The 14,041-nt window shown below is 37.3% G+C and overlaps 1 protein-coding gene across 6 annotated transcripts in view; it reads right to left on the bottom strand.

Annotated features, from left to right (window-relative positions):
- The window catches only part of IQUB (IQ motif and ubiquitin domain containing), a 50,670-nt gene that overhangs the window by 17,993 nt on the left and 18,636 nt on the right, over positions 1 to 14,041 (bottom strand). For all 6 annotated transcript variants that reach the window (XM_072783276.1, XM_072783273.1, XM_072783278.1 and 3 more), the window contains 2 exons: positions 9,100 to 9,310; positions 3,017 to 3,192 (listed from right to left, as the gene is read on the bottom strand). In XM_072783276.1, coding sequence (XP_072639377.1) covers positions 3,017 to 3,192; positions 9,100 to 9,310 — 387 coding nt within the window. The remainder of the gene's footprint in view (positions 1 to 3,016; positions 3,193 to 9,099; positions 9,311 to 14,041) is intronic.

Here is a 14,041-nt window from a genome sequence, read left to right as displayed (position 1 = left end):
AGTCAGTATTATATGTTGGGACTTTATCTACTTTTGAACTCTATAATTCATAACAGGTTTAGATACAATGTTAGATAAACATGAGGCCTGGCGGTGGTAGGGCAGGAGGGGGGCATAAAGGCATAAAAAGAATAGACACCATATATTTACAACAAGAATTTAAAATAGTTTATAGGAAACAAAGCATCAGAGAAAGCATAAGTAGGAATTCCTGTAGAAGTTCCAGCCTCAGGGATCCCTGGGTGGCTCAGCGGTTTAGCGCCTGCCTTTGGCCCAGGATGCGATCCTGGAGTCCCGGGATCGAGTCCCGCGTCAGGCTCCTGGCATGGAGCCTGCTTCTCCCTCCTCCTGTGTCTCTGCCTCTCTCTCTCTCTCTCTCTCATAAATAAAAAAATAAATAAATCTTTAAAAAAAAAAAAAAAAAAGAAGTTCCAGCCTCAAATAAGAAAGGTGCCACTCATCTTGCTTGTCCCCTGCACCTCAGAGGCCCTCAGCTACTTCACCCTGGGTCCCTGCTGCCCTGAGTCCATGCCGTCCTCCTTGGTAAGTTTAACTATCCAACACATAAGGAATACAGTTCCCAGTGGTGAAGCTGGATTCAAGATAAAGAAACTTGCTAACAGATTAAGTTTAGTTTGAAATAGGACTCTGGAGAAGTATGAATATTATGCCTTCATCTTTCCTAGAATGAAGATATTCAGGAATTTGAAATGACAATATCTACATTGTCTAATTTCTTGATAACACCTGAAATATGAAATTACATACCATTATCTCTGTCCCTTAGTTTTCCTCCCTGCCTTCCTCCATAGGCATTTAGTAACACTCTGTGATAAGCACTGTGCTAGCATATGAGGATACAGAGATAAAAGATAGCTCTTGCTTAAGAAGCTCAGTATCTAGGAATGATTCACATATGTAAATAGATATAATAAAAACTGACCACTATGTACTAAGGCAGAAGTGAAATAAGGTCTCATGAAAGTATATAGTATAGGCTAAAGTAGGATGATCAGCAGATCTTTTCTGGAAGAAGGGGCATCTGAGCTTGTATCGAAGGGTACATTGTTAGCTAGTAAGGAAACAGGGAGAGGATGCTCCATGTATAAGCAACACTGGATACAAAGGCATGGAAAGCACGTGGTATTTCTGAGGACATGCAAGTAACCAAGCATAGCCGGCATAGTGTGGCTACAGTATGCAAGAGGAGATGGCAGTGAGACATCAGCAGGACAGGTGAGGTGTGTGGAGAATTGATTATGGAAATCAGAAATCCCTACTCCCTCACTGAGGGCAGTAAGGAGGGGCAAGAGTAGAGCTGTGCGTAGGGAGGTCACTATGGCCGTGGTATGGATGACAGAGGAGGGAACTGTGAAGTGAGACTGGAGGCTGAGAGCCTAATCTGGAGATGTAAAGTCATCCAAATGAGAAGGAAATCCACATTCAACTAAATCACTGTCAAGCTCACACACACAAGACAAGAGCCGTCTCATGACAGCCTCCCAGGGGACAGGGAAGCAAAAGAAAGGAACTGCTCCATAACACCTCTTCAGAAGCCTCTCAGCCTTTCATTTTCCAGTAGGATCATAGGCATTCTACCAAGATTCAGATAAGCTGTGGTTGAAGTCTTTGCCTTCCTGGCCTGTTTGGATACGTGCAAGTGTGCTATGGCAGAGCCATTTCCCTAATATGCAGTAGTAGTGGGCTTGAAAAGGAAGAAATAAAGAATTGAGACGATTAGTAAAGCAAGAACAAACTGGTGGCTGGAATGGAATGTCAAGAATAATGCCCAGGTGTCTGCCTGAAGCAACTAGATAGATGATAAAAACATTCATAAAGATAAATTACGCTGGGATCCCTGGGTGGCACAGCGGTTTAGCACCTGCCTTTGGCCCAGGGCGCGATCCTGGAGACCCGGGATCGAGTCCCACGTCGGGCTCCCAGTGCATGGAACCTGCTTCTCCCTCTGCCTGTGTCTCTGCCTCTCTCTCTCTCTCTCTCTTTCTCTGTGTGACTATCATAAATAAATTTAAAAAAAAAAAAAGGATAAATTACGTGAGTGCTACAAAACAGGATCAGTTTGGAGATGAGGGGGCAGAGAATGGTGAGATGATGTAATTTCAATGTTTACATGTCGATTTAAGGTGTACTCTTGGGACACCCAAAGAGCAATAACAATAGGCAAGTGGATATGTGATCTGGAAGCTCCTAAGACAGGCCTGACTTGGACCTGCAGGAAGTTCCAGGCTGTAGGTAGTAGTTAAAGCCACAAGAAAATCTGAGATCAAACAGGAAGGTGTATTAGTAAAATGAAAGTAGGGCACTTATGGTACCAAAAAATATGGTTTTTAAGAATGAATGTTCTCAAGTAACAAGAACCATACAACTAGAATCACTAAAGGCAAAGATCTTGAAGAACTCTTCGTCTTGTGTCTGGATTGGCTTTTGTTTGGAAAGATCAGGTTTACAGGAGATTGGTCACTATGGAAACAGGCTATGCAGTCAGTATCAAACAGGCAGTTTCAACATGAAAAGATAATTAGTTTTTCCATTAATTGTATGTTTTCATGGTTTTCAATAATCATATATGCTTTTGGTCAGAAAGTCCCAGTCAGTTAATGACCTGATGAGCAAAAGCAAAAACACTAGTCGATAGCTCTTTTCCCCAGGTTGCTTACTATGAGGCATCCCAAACCCAGACATTTTGTGACTTCAATAGCTGTCCATTTCATCAGGATTTGCAAGTCATCGAACTTCCATAGCCAACCTAAAGCTAAATGAACAGTCAAAGGTATCTTTATTTTTTCCTTCATGGCCTGAAACCTTGTAGCTAAGAACATATTAATTTCATGTTAATTGTTAACTGTTAGTCTATGCCACAGTTAAAAGTTTAACACTGTATTAGAAAAAATTTAAACATGCAAATTCGTACAATGTAAGTCTCTTCTTTAGCTCATTATTCTACATTTTTAAACTCAGGGTACATTCTTATTTAAATAATTGTTACTTTACTAACCTTATCCAAAAAAGTTTGTATCAATGCTTCCCGGTTTGCCATATTTGCAATATATCTATGTCTCCCAATGGAAGCAATTATCTGGGTCTCTTTTTCCAGAAGTTCACACAAAGCAGCTTTCCTTTCAGCTCCAGTGAAAGACTGGTTAATGCGTGCAAATTCTTCTTGCCTCCAGACTAGAGGAATAACATGAAAGACTTGAGTTTTTAAAATCCCACATCTTTCCAGAAAATTTTTTACCATCATATCCCAACAAATAGTGTTTTTATGTCAATTTAAATAAAATTAAACATGAATATAAGCATTCATATTGTACACCTGACATATGAAAAAATAGGATAAAATGGAAGCTGAGAAACTTAAAGCAATAAAATTAGAGTCAAACAAAGAGAAACCAAAGGAAATCAGCCAAAATGATGATAAATTAAGCCTCCAAGTAAGCACACTCTCTCCCCAGTATTAAAAAATATATGGTTTGGGTTTGTAGCAGCCATGAACACATACTATTCAGATCTCCTATCAAGAGAATAACTGCTTTTGCCACCTAAGCAAAAGAAGTCAGAGAAAGATAAATACCATATAATCTTACTCCTGTGGAGTTTAAGAAACAAACAAACAAAAAAAAAAAAAAACGTGGGGGGGGCGGGGGGACACAAACCAGGAAACAGATTCTTAACTATAGAGAACAAACTGATGGTTACCAGAGGGGAGGTGGGTGGGGGCATGAGGGGAACAGGTGATGGAGATTAAAGCATACACTTATTGGGGTGCCTGGCTGGCTCATTTGGTGGAGCCTGCAACTCTTGATCTTGGGGTTGTGAATTTGAGCCCTATCTTGGGTGTAGAGCTTACTTTAAAAAAAAAATGATGAAAAACAAACTGATAAAAAAAAAAAAGAATTACTTCCTTCAGGAAGATATCCCCCCCAAACACAAAATGATACACAGAAGAAAACATGTTAGGGTAACATGCTATTTCCTTTATATATATGCAAATGTTTAATATTTTGATATATATATTTCCCATTTATATGCGTATATATATATATATATACGCATATAAATGTGTTTATTATTTTGATATATGTGAAAATACCTATCTCTGAATTGTTTCTCACCTTTCCAGCTAAATTCCTGGAAATTTAGATCAGATGACTCAGATTTCTTAGTTTTAAAAATAATGATTAGGGGCGCCTGAATGGCTCTGTCTGCCTTTGGCCTAGGTCTTGATCCCGGGGTCCTAGAATTGAGTCCTGCATCAGGCTCCCTGGCAGGGAGCCTGCTTCTCCCTCTGCCTATGTCTCTGCATCTCTCTCAATATCTCTCATGAATAAATAAATAAAATCTTTAAAAATTAATAATATTTATTTTAGGGGCACCTGGGTGGCTCAGTCAGTTGAGTGGCTGACTCTTGATTTCAGCTCAGTTCACGATCTCAGGGTCCTGCGATCCAGCCCTGTGTGGGGCTCCACGCTCAGTGGGAAGTCAGCTTGAGATTCTCTCTCTCCCTCTCCTTCCGCCCTTTCCCCTTGCTCGTGTTCTCTCTGTTGTTTCTGGCCTTCTTCTGCTATAACCACTGACTTTTATGATATTTAGTTTTACAGTTTTATCAAACTACTTCTCCCTCCTCTCAACTTGAATCAATTTGAAATCATCTTGATCAGGCCAAGGACAGGTCAGTGATATTCTTTACAAGAATCCACTCTGTCCCTTACCGGGAATACATTATTCAGGCACTGTACAGCTTGGTCTATTCGAAAAGAAGATTTTTAAATTTAAAAGCTAAATTGTCTCCAGCAAAGGGGTTGTAAATTTAAGGGCTAAATTATGTTATGAAAGTCCAGGAAATCTATGATTGATGAGTTCATCCTTTAGTTTTATCAACCCAAAGAACTTTTAAAAATTGGACAAAATCCACATATCCAAAGGCACTATATGAAAGAAGAGAAAAATTGCTTGCTTCTGGAAATAATAACTGAGAATATTTATCTCATGGGATTATATAGATGTTCCCAGAAAGCAAATAAAAATTGAATGATATAAGTAAGTAAACCTATTTTACTTCCAGTTTTACATTAGAAACCTTTGGGACCAGTAATAAATTTAGGCCACTAGGATATTACTTAAGCTATCCTGCCAAACTCAAATAGCAATATACTGCTCTCCTAGATTAATACTTAAGTCCTGGGTGAATCTGGAGATATATGCACTCAAATTCACTTATATTCATGTATATTCAGACTTTACATTTTGCTTAAGTTATTAGCATGGTTTTTAAAAAGGGAAAAATCCAGCAAAGCTAATTAGAAATGAAAACAATGGGCTTCAATTCTAATAAAATTCTCCATTAGATGAACAACCTCCCTGTAAATCTATGGTAAGGAATGGAATGCAGTATCGGAGAAATACCATGTTCCAACTATGGATAAGGAATGGAAACACACAGGAATCAGGAGTAGAAGGACAAAACTTATTTTTTATCTGAATTAACACTTTCCAGGCCTATACAGAAAAGACATTGAAGAAAACAAGAGACTCTGCCCCCTTTCATAAAACATGGATGATGTTAATAAAAAACCAACAAAACCCTGGAATACTGAATTAGTTTTCTAGGACTGCCATGACAAAGTGCCACAGACTGGGAGGCTTAAACAACAGGAATCTATTTCCTCACACTTCTGGAAGAGAGAAGTTCCAGATGAAGGTGATGGCAGGGTCAGGTTCTTCTGAGGGCCTCTCTCCCGGTGCCTAAAGGGCCACCATCCTCCAGGGTCTTTACGTGACCTTCTGTGTGTATGTGTCCTAATCTCCTCTCCTTCTAAGGACATCAGCTATGTCGGTTAGGGCTCATACGTAGGACCTTATTTTTTTTCTGAATTACTTTTTCACAGGTCCTGTCTCCAAACTCAGTCATATTTTGAGATACTGGGGTTAGGACTTCAATATATGAATTTTGGAGGAGCCATCAGCCCATTACAGATGTCAATAGCCACCAATATTTTTAAAGAAAAAGATCTTAAAAGGGATTAGTGCATTTGAAAGAATATATTTATTCTGTCTCCTTAACTTATCTTCTTGGACAAATCATCCAATTTCCAGGGTCTGAAGTTCAACTATAAAATGAAAGGATAGCACTAGTCCTAAAGTCTATATACATTCTAAAATTTCTGAGATATAAACTTGCAATTTCCAAAAGAGAAAGAGCAGAACATACAAGATTTTGTCCACCACTATAGTTTATATGCATATGCTTTTTAAAATTCTCGTTCATGGACTGAAAGCCTGAATGGAGAGAACCAAGGAAGATTCGGGCCGAATCCCCAGAGCCAGATTATGACAGTGGACTCCCTTGAGATCACGAAGTAATAATTAGAGAAGAGTCAGAAGCTGCCATCAGCACAAGTCAAAACAAGGCAGAGGGTTAGCAGATTCAATTCAACAGATACTCACTAGATATAATGAGCAGGGCTCTTATCAGGGATCCTTGGCACAAATGTAGACAGTTAAAGAAGTAATGTTTCTTTTTAAAGATTTTATTTATTTATCCATGAGACACACAGAGAGAGAGGCAGAGACACAGGCAGAGGGAGAAGCAGGCTCCCTGCGGGGAGCCCGACGTGGGACTCGATCCCGGGACCCGGGTCACGACCTGGGCCCAAGGCAGGCGCTAACCCACTGAGCCACCCGGGATCACAAGAAGCAATGTTTACAGAGAATCAAAGACAAGAAAAAGAGGCTCTGGGCCCAATTCGTGCTGTCAAGAGAAGTTTCCTAAAGACCATGACTCCTACGCTGAATCTAAGTGAGAGTGACAATTCGGATCAATGGAAGGAGTCACCTTCAACATACTGCTCTCATAAGGAAAGGAAAAAAAAAAAAACACATGAAAATAAAATAGTGTTCCTGGAAACGGCTTTGACTTTGATACATTATATTATCTTACATAGTTAAATTCATTTTCCTAAAGTGATATATTTTGCCTTTATTACTGAGGGACAGAACCCAGAGGAAAAGCTAAACTTCCTGTTAGGAGTTAGAATTCAAACTATGCAATTGTCACCATGAGCCAAAGGAGGGCAGCAGTTTTAAAGACTACAACAAAACAACCTAAAAATTATTATTCTAAAATAAAGTTTTAATTTAGAATTTTAGGGCTGGAAGAAAACTTAAAAAATGCTTCTTTTATGTAAGAAGTTTCATTTTCTTCCACATAAATCATGTCTATACAAACTATGTGTGTTCTATTTTAATATAGAAAATCTGTATAAAATTATTTATCACATAAACAGTAACATATATGCACAAGTCTTTGCACTTTTAAAGTACATTCAAAAAAATAAATAAAGTACATTCATAGGGGCGCCCGGGGGGCTTGGTGGTTGAGCGTCTGCCTTCGGCTCAGGTTGTGGCCCCAGGTCCCGGGATCGAGTCCCACAACGGGCTCCCTGCATGGAGCCTGCTTCTCCCTCTGCCTGTATCTCTGCCTCTCTCCCAGTGTCTCTCATGAATAAATAAATAAAATCTTTTAAAAAAAACTTATAAAAAAGTACTTTCATAAATGCAGTACTTATTTTCTTTTTATAAAGTCCTGTGAGGTAAATGTGCCAGAGATCATTAAGTCTTCTTGTAGATGAAGAACCTGGAGCTTAGAAGTGAGTGACTTGTCCAAGTTAACAGCCACCAATAAGTAGGAAAGGTGGGACCTCATTCAGCAAACTTTCTGTTGTTTTGCACAACTACCTGTCAACCGAACAAAGTAACAATACCCTTTAGTTTGTTCATATGTGAATTTGAAATATTATCTGAGTAGAGTTCGGCTATAACAGACATAACATAGACACCTTGCCAACAGTTCTAACTCTTCACACTTAGAAACAAATTTTGTTTTCATCTGAGAGAAAATGAAAATAGAAGTGAAGTTTAAAGTAAAACAAAGTATCTGCAGAGGCCAACAACTAGGAGAAAGTGGAGGCAAAGCCAAGGGAGCGGGCTGTCACCTCCAGCTGTGCCACATTCCTAAAGCCACTCGATTTTGCATGTTACAAAGAGATAAATTTATTAGTATTGCTTGTTAGACCTAGTGTTTGACTGAATCATCTTTTGGTAAATAGCATGTTACCGTATAGCTATATAAACAGACCCAGTATCGGACACCTAAAATTATATTCAATGATATGTTCTGTTACTCAAGCTAGAGATGCTGCATTACAACATCTTTGGGTTTCCACTTCATCGACAATCATTCATTCTATCAGTATTTGTTGAGCATGTAAGCTGAGCACAGAAAAAGAGAGATCATCCAAAAAAAGAAAAAGTTATTGTGTCATGGAGCTTACAGTCCAGTGGGGAAAATTAATATTAAAAAGATGTATTACAAATTATGGTGATGACATAAATGAAAACTTTGGGGAGAATCCAAGTTCTCCTGTTAGTCACAGAAGCCTCTGAGTAAGTGACATTTAAGCTGAGATTGGAAGGGGGCAATGGGAAAAGGCTGCAAGAAAAGTGTTATCTACTGCCCTGAGTAGGGAGTGCTTGATCGGTCAAGTAACTGAAGCTTTTAATTGTGCCAATGACTAGCACACATCTCGTGGAAGAAACAAAGCATAAAAGTCACTTGCGTCAAGAATGTACATTTATATTGATCATTAATGGGTGGTAATTAAAGATATTACCCGTACCCTCTCTAAAGAGCAGAATCAGAGACAGGATGCTGAACTGAGGGATTCCAAATGGTTCAATTCTGAATTCACAATTTCCCAAGACCATCAGAGACCCAGATTGGACAATACTTTTTCTTTTTACCTCACAGGGATGATCAAATGAGATAACACACTAAAACCACAGAATTTACAGAGCAGTATGCACATTTTATTTATCCATTGTTAATATAAAGGCATTCCCAATTTCATTCCTGCCTTAATTCCTGTCCCGAATATAAAACATTATTCATCTCTTTAAATTCTCTAATCCAAAATGACATCATCCTGAAATATCTTCCTTTTGTCTTTAGTAAACCTGTTTTTTTCTACTAGTGAAAAATTATAAAATTATTATTGTACACAAAGGCTGTTTCAAACTTACGTTCCAGTGCATTATAAAGAACTTCAAAATCTTCTTTTGTTTGAGGATTATGCCTCCGGTAATAGTCCAATTTAATCCATTCTTCTTTTTCTCTTATCTTTCTTAGTTCTTCCTCTGCTTCCCACTTCAACCTTAACATTTTCTGTCTTTTTAAATCCTTTACTACGACTTTAGCATGCCATTGTCTATAGTAAGTCTGTAACACTATTACCTATAGTTCAATTAAAAGGAAATCAAAAGTGTTTATCATCAACCATATCAGATAATAACAAAAAGCAATGGTGATTATTTCTATTCCAATGTAGTAACTTCTGTAAAGTACCGAGTCTAGGTTTAGCTCTATGCCAGAGATTCTCAAACCCATTAGAACATATAAGCTGTGGATAATGCACATCAGCAATTTGACTTTGAAATCTAGCAAATATGCCTTCCTAGGAGGCAGTAGGTACAATGCTTAAAAGCATAGTCTCTGGAGTAAAATTTAGTCTAGATTTTGCCTCTGTTACTCATTTGTTTTTTGATTTTGGTTTATTTTGCATATAAAGTTTAGCTTCACCCTTACAAATCCTCAATAAATATATTATTGTTATGAATACTGTCTTTAACCATCATTAGCTTAGGCTCACATTTAAAACTTTCATTATCTAAACACAAAGTAGATAGGTTATATGTAGAAACCATCAAAGGCAGGCTGGATAAAAGAGAGACTCAAGCAGACAAGTATGTATTAAGTTGTGAGAAATATAAATATGTCTGAGGTTATAGTATAGTATTAGGTCCTCAAGAAACTTGCAATGTAGCTGAGTTTACATTTTTATTTACTAAACACAAAAATAAATTAAAATATGGAGAGGCTAGATCAAAACTGAGGACAGGGAATACACGGACACATCTCTGTACTGTATCCTAATCCCTGGTAATTATATAAAATCATATAAGCAGAAATCAATAATGACACTGGATCATACTAAAGGAGTCCTCCAAAGAACAGACACTATGAAGAATTCCCTCAAGAAAGGAGGCAGGAAGAATATATTGGAGAAGGAATCTATGCCTATCCTGCATGGGAAAGGTAAGCTAGAAAACACACAAGGGTCTGTGAGACTGCTTCAAGCCCCAAACCAGTGCATCCTGTGAGAAATACAAAAGGGACAGACATCTCTAAAACAATTCAGGTAAACAGTAACAGAAGTATTTGCCTCTGGGCAAGAACAGTTAGTGTCCCGGGCAACCCCCTGGATGAATAGAAGCTCCTTCTTCAGAAAACTAGCTCTCTTTCAGAATCAAGGCTTGGCCATTCCTAAAACCACTGCCGTAAGGCTATAGTAAATAAATATGGGTAGCACACTGGACATCAGGGATCTCAATACCCTGCCTACACACCCAAGAATAACCAAACATTTGGGAAGAGCCCACAAAATATAAGGCTCCTCATTCAACAAAGAAAAGTTTACTTTTGTGTGAAACAGAATTACTAGAATAGTGGTTCTCAAAGAGTGATGGTCAACTCAGCACTATTAGTATCATCTGGAGAACTGTTAGAAATGCAAATTTTCAAGCTCCACCCCAGAGTTACTGAATCAGAAATCCTGGGTGGGGCACAGATTCTGTATCTTACAAGTTTCTGATGTCTGCTAAAGTTTAGAACCACTGTACTAGAGTAAAACAAAACAAAACAAAAGCCAAGACCAGACTAGAATTAACATTTTCAGATGGAGGGAAAAAAAAGGATATTGAATCACTATTTAAAAAACAATTTTTTGATTTTAAAAAATCAATTAGAATGCATTTAACTTGGGTGCTATTAAACTTGTTAAACTTATTAAATAATGACACCAAATCACAGTCTTTTAAATAATAATGTAAGCTTTACCCTTTTACATCATAATCCAGGGATTAGCAAGCAGTTTAGGGCTGGTAGGAAGCTCTATTATATTCAACAAATGGCTTCCCACTCTTCTGCTCTAGTGGCTGATCTATTTCTCATCATCTTCTGAAAAGTAGACAGGGAGAAAAAAGACAAAAGAATTGCAACCCAGTGACTTTAAAAAGTGGCATACATCATTTCCCTTTACATTTCATTTTCAGGCCTTAGTTATTTGGCATTACCAATATACGAAAGAGATTTTGAAACATAGTCTGCAATGGGGCAGCCAGGTGTCCAGCTAAAGCTTTATCACAACGAGAAGAATAGATATTGGTGGACAGCAAGTAGTTGACTATAAAATGACCTGCATGAATGTGCAGAGCCTAAGAGGAAATTAGTAAGCAAGAAACTTAGGTGAGAAAGTCTTTTAGAATGAAGAGTAAAAAGTCATAAAAATGAGAATGAATGAAAGAAAATTAAGAGACATGGAAGATAAATGCAGACATTCCAAAATATGTCTGATATAATTTCTAAACAGAATGAAGAAAAATGGTTAGAGAAATTATTCAAAATATAATAAAAGAGCATGTCCTCAAACTAAAGAAAGACATGAGCACTCAGAAAGGGTTCATGAACAAATCCCAAGCATATCACAATAAGATTACTAAGGGTAAAGTAAAAATCCTAAAAGCTTCCAGAAAGAGAAAACAAAGAAATGAGAAATTGGCATCAGACTTTTAAACAAATAGAGCTTCAAAGTTATAAAGAAAAATAATTTTGAAAATAAGTTTAAATCTGTCTACACACACTCAAATTAAACTTCAAGAATGAGGTTGATTCAACAGGACTAAGATAGTTTATCTCCCATGCATAATCTCTAAAAGAATTATTAGACAATGTATTCTAGCAAGAAAAATAAGTTAAGGGATGCCTGGGTGGCTCAGCAGTTGAGCATCTGCCTTTGGCTCAGGGCCTGATTCCGGAATCAGGGATCGAGTCCTGCATCAGGCTCCTTCCGTGGAGCCTGCTTCTCCCTCGGCCTGTGTCTCTGCCTCTCTCTGTCTCTCATGAATAAATAAATAAAATCTTTATTAAAAAAGTTAAAAGGGAAAAATTTAAAGATTGAGCAAAAATTTCCAAGAGAGTTATCAAGCTAAATATATCTTATTTGTAAAAAAAACATATATATCAATATAAACACATATAACAGTAAGCAGTTATAATTATGTAGAAAATGATAAGTATATAGCAAATTATATATATATAATTGTAATTGCAGATCATCACTGGATAGGAGGAATGAGGGAGGAGGACAAAGAAATGAAAAACAGAAAAGCCTGCTAAAGTCCTTGATTTATTCATGGAAAAGACAGAACCTGAATAAATATGCTTTAGGTATTAAAAAAATTAGGAAATAAAAAAAATTTAAAACTTTTTATGAGGCACCATTAGAAAAAGAGAAATATAGTACCTGCTTCTGGATTATGAAAGAACAAAAAAAGAAAGAAAAAGTTTAGTCAAACTAACAAAGATAAAGAAAGGTTAGTAAAAGAATAAATAAACAAGATATGAAGAACAAATAAAAACCAAAATGAGATGGTAGGAATGAGTACAAAAATATCAATAGTCATACATAATACAACCTTGTTAAAACAAAAAAGATTTAAAGTAAGTACTAAGTACTGAAATCAAGAAGCTCAAGAGGGGTGCCTGGGTGGCACAGCTGGTTGAGCAACCAACTCTTGATTTCCACTCAGGTTGTGATCTCGGGATCCTGGGATCAAACCTTGCATTGGGCTCAGTGCTCCACACAGAGTCTGCTTAAGATTCTCTCTCTCCCTCTCCCTGTGCCCCTCCCTCCACTCATGCTGTCTCTCTCTCTCTCTCTTCTTCTGTCCCTCTGAATAAATAAAATGTTTATAAAAAGCCCAAGAATAAAATAAATATAATACAAGTAGAAAGGGATCAGTGAGCAAAAGAAGAACTTATTAAATGGAAATTTACTCCTTATACTGGCTTTTAATCAATCACTCTGTTTACACCTCACATCCCACTTCAACCCCCTCTGAACCTCCTATTCATGTTCCAGGATTCCATGGGGCAAATCTATTTGGTTCCTGATGCCATCCCCCTTGGCAGGCATTTAGATTTCCGCTTCCTCAGTTTAAGTAAATCAAGCTAACATTTCTCTTGTCTTCTTTACAACTTTAAAATAATAGACTGGCATTTACTCTTCTCTTTTCTCATGTATTCTTTGTTCCTGTATATTTTTTTATTCCTCTAAAATCATTGTATTGGAGTTTGGAAAGTGTTGTAGAGATTTCCACCTCCTCACCTAATCCATTTTCCCTACTTCCTTATTAAAAAATTATATGACATCACAGAGCCACCATCCAAACCCTGTACGGTAAAAAAGCAAAAATTAGTTTGGACTGAGAACATAAAAACCTATCAGGATGGAATAACAGGCCCTAATAAAGTCAGTTATGAAGTTAATGGGAAACAATATTTCTTTCAAGGACATTCTGCAGCTATAAAATATCCTGACAATCCCCTCCTTGGAGTCACTACTATTTTCTTACTTACTGAGAAATCTAGTTCTCTAAAATCATAATCTACCAGAAACTTTGTTATTTCAAATTAGATAACTAAGAATGAAACATACCATTCTTGCAAGGGGGACGTATGTCACGTTGATAGAGAAAAGCAGCCTTGATTTACAACCAACATGCTAAATTTCAAAGAGACATTCCACATCCCTCTTAACTTTGTTACCAAAGGGACAAAGCTGGAGGTACCATGCTCCCTGATTTCAAACTACATTACAAATCTAGAGTAATCAAAACAGTATGCTATTGGCATAAAAACAGACATATAGATCAATGGACAGAATAGAGAACCAGAAATAAACCCATACATATATGGTCAATTAATTTATGACAGAGAAGGCAAGAATATATAATGGGGAAAACTGAAATGCAAAAGAATGAAACTAGGTATTATCTCATACCACACACACAAATTAACTCAAAATGGATTAAAGACTTGAATGTAAGACCCAAAACAAACAAAACT

This window comes from Canis lupus, chromosome 18, assembly GCF_048164855.1.
Source record: "Canis lupus baileyi chromosome 18, mCanLup2.hap1, whole genome shotgun sequence".
Lineage (NCBI taxonomy): Eukaryota > Metazoa > Chordata > Mammalia > Carnivora > Canidae > Canis > Canis lupus.
The sequence above is the reverse complement of the archived record's forward strand: the minus strand, read 5'-3'. Positions and strand labels throughout refer to the sequence as shown.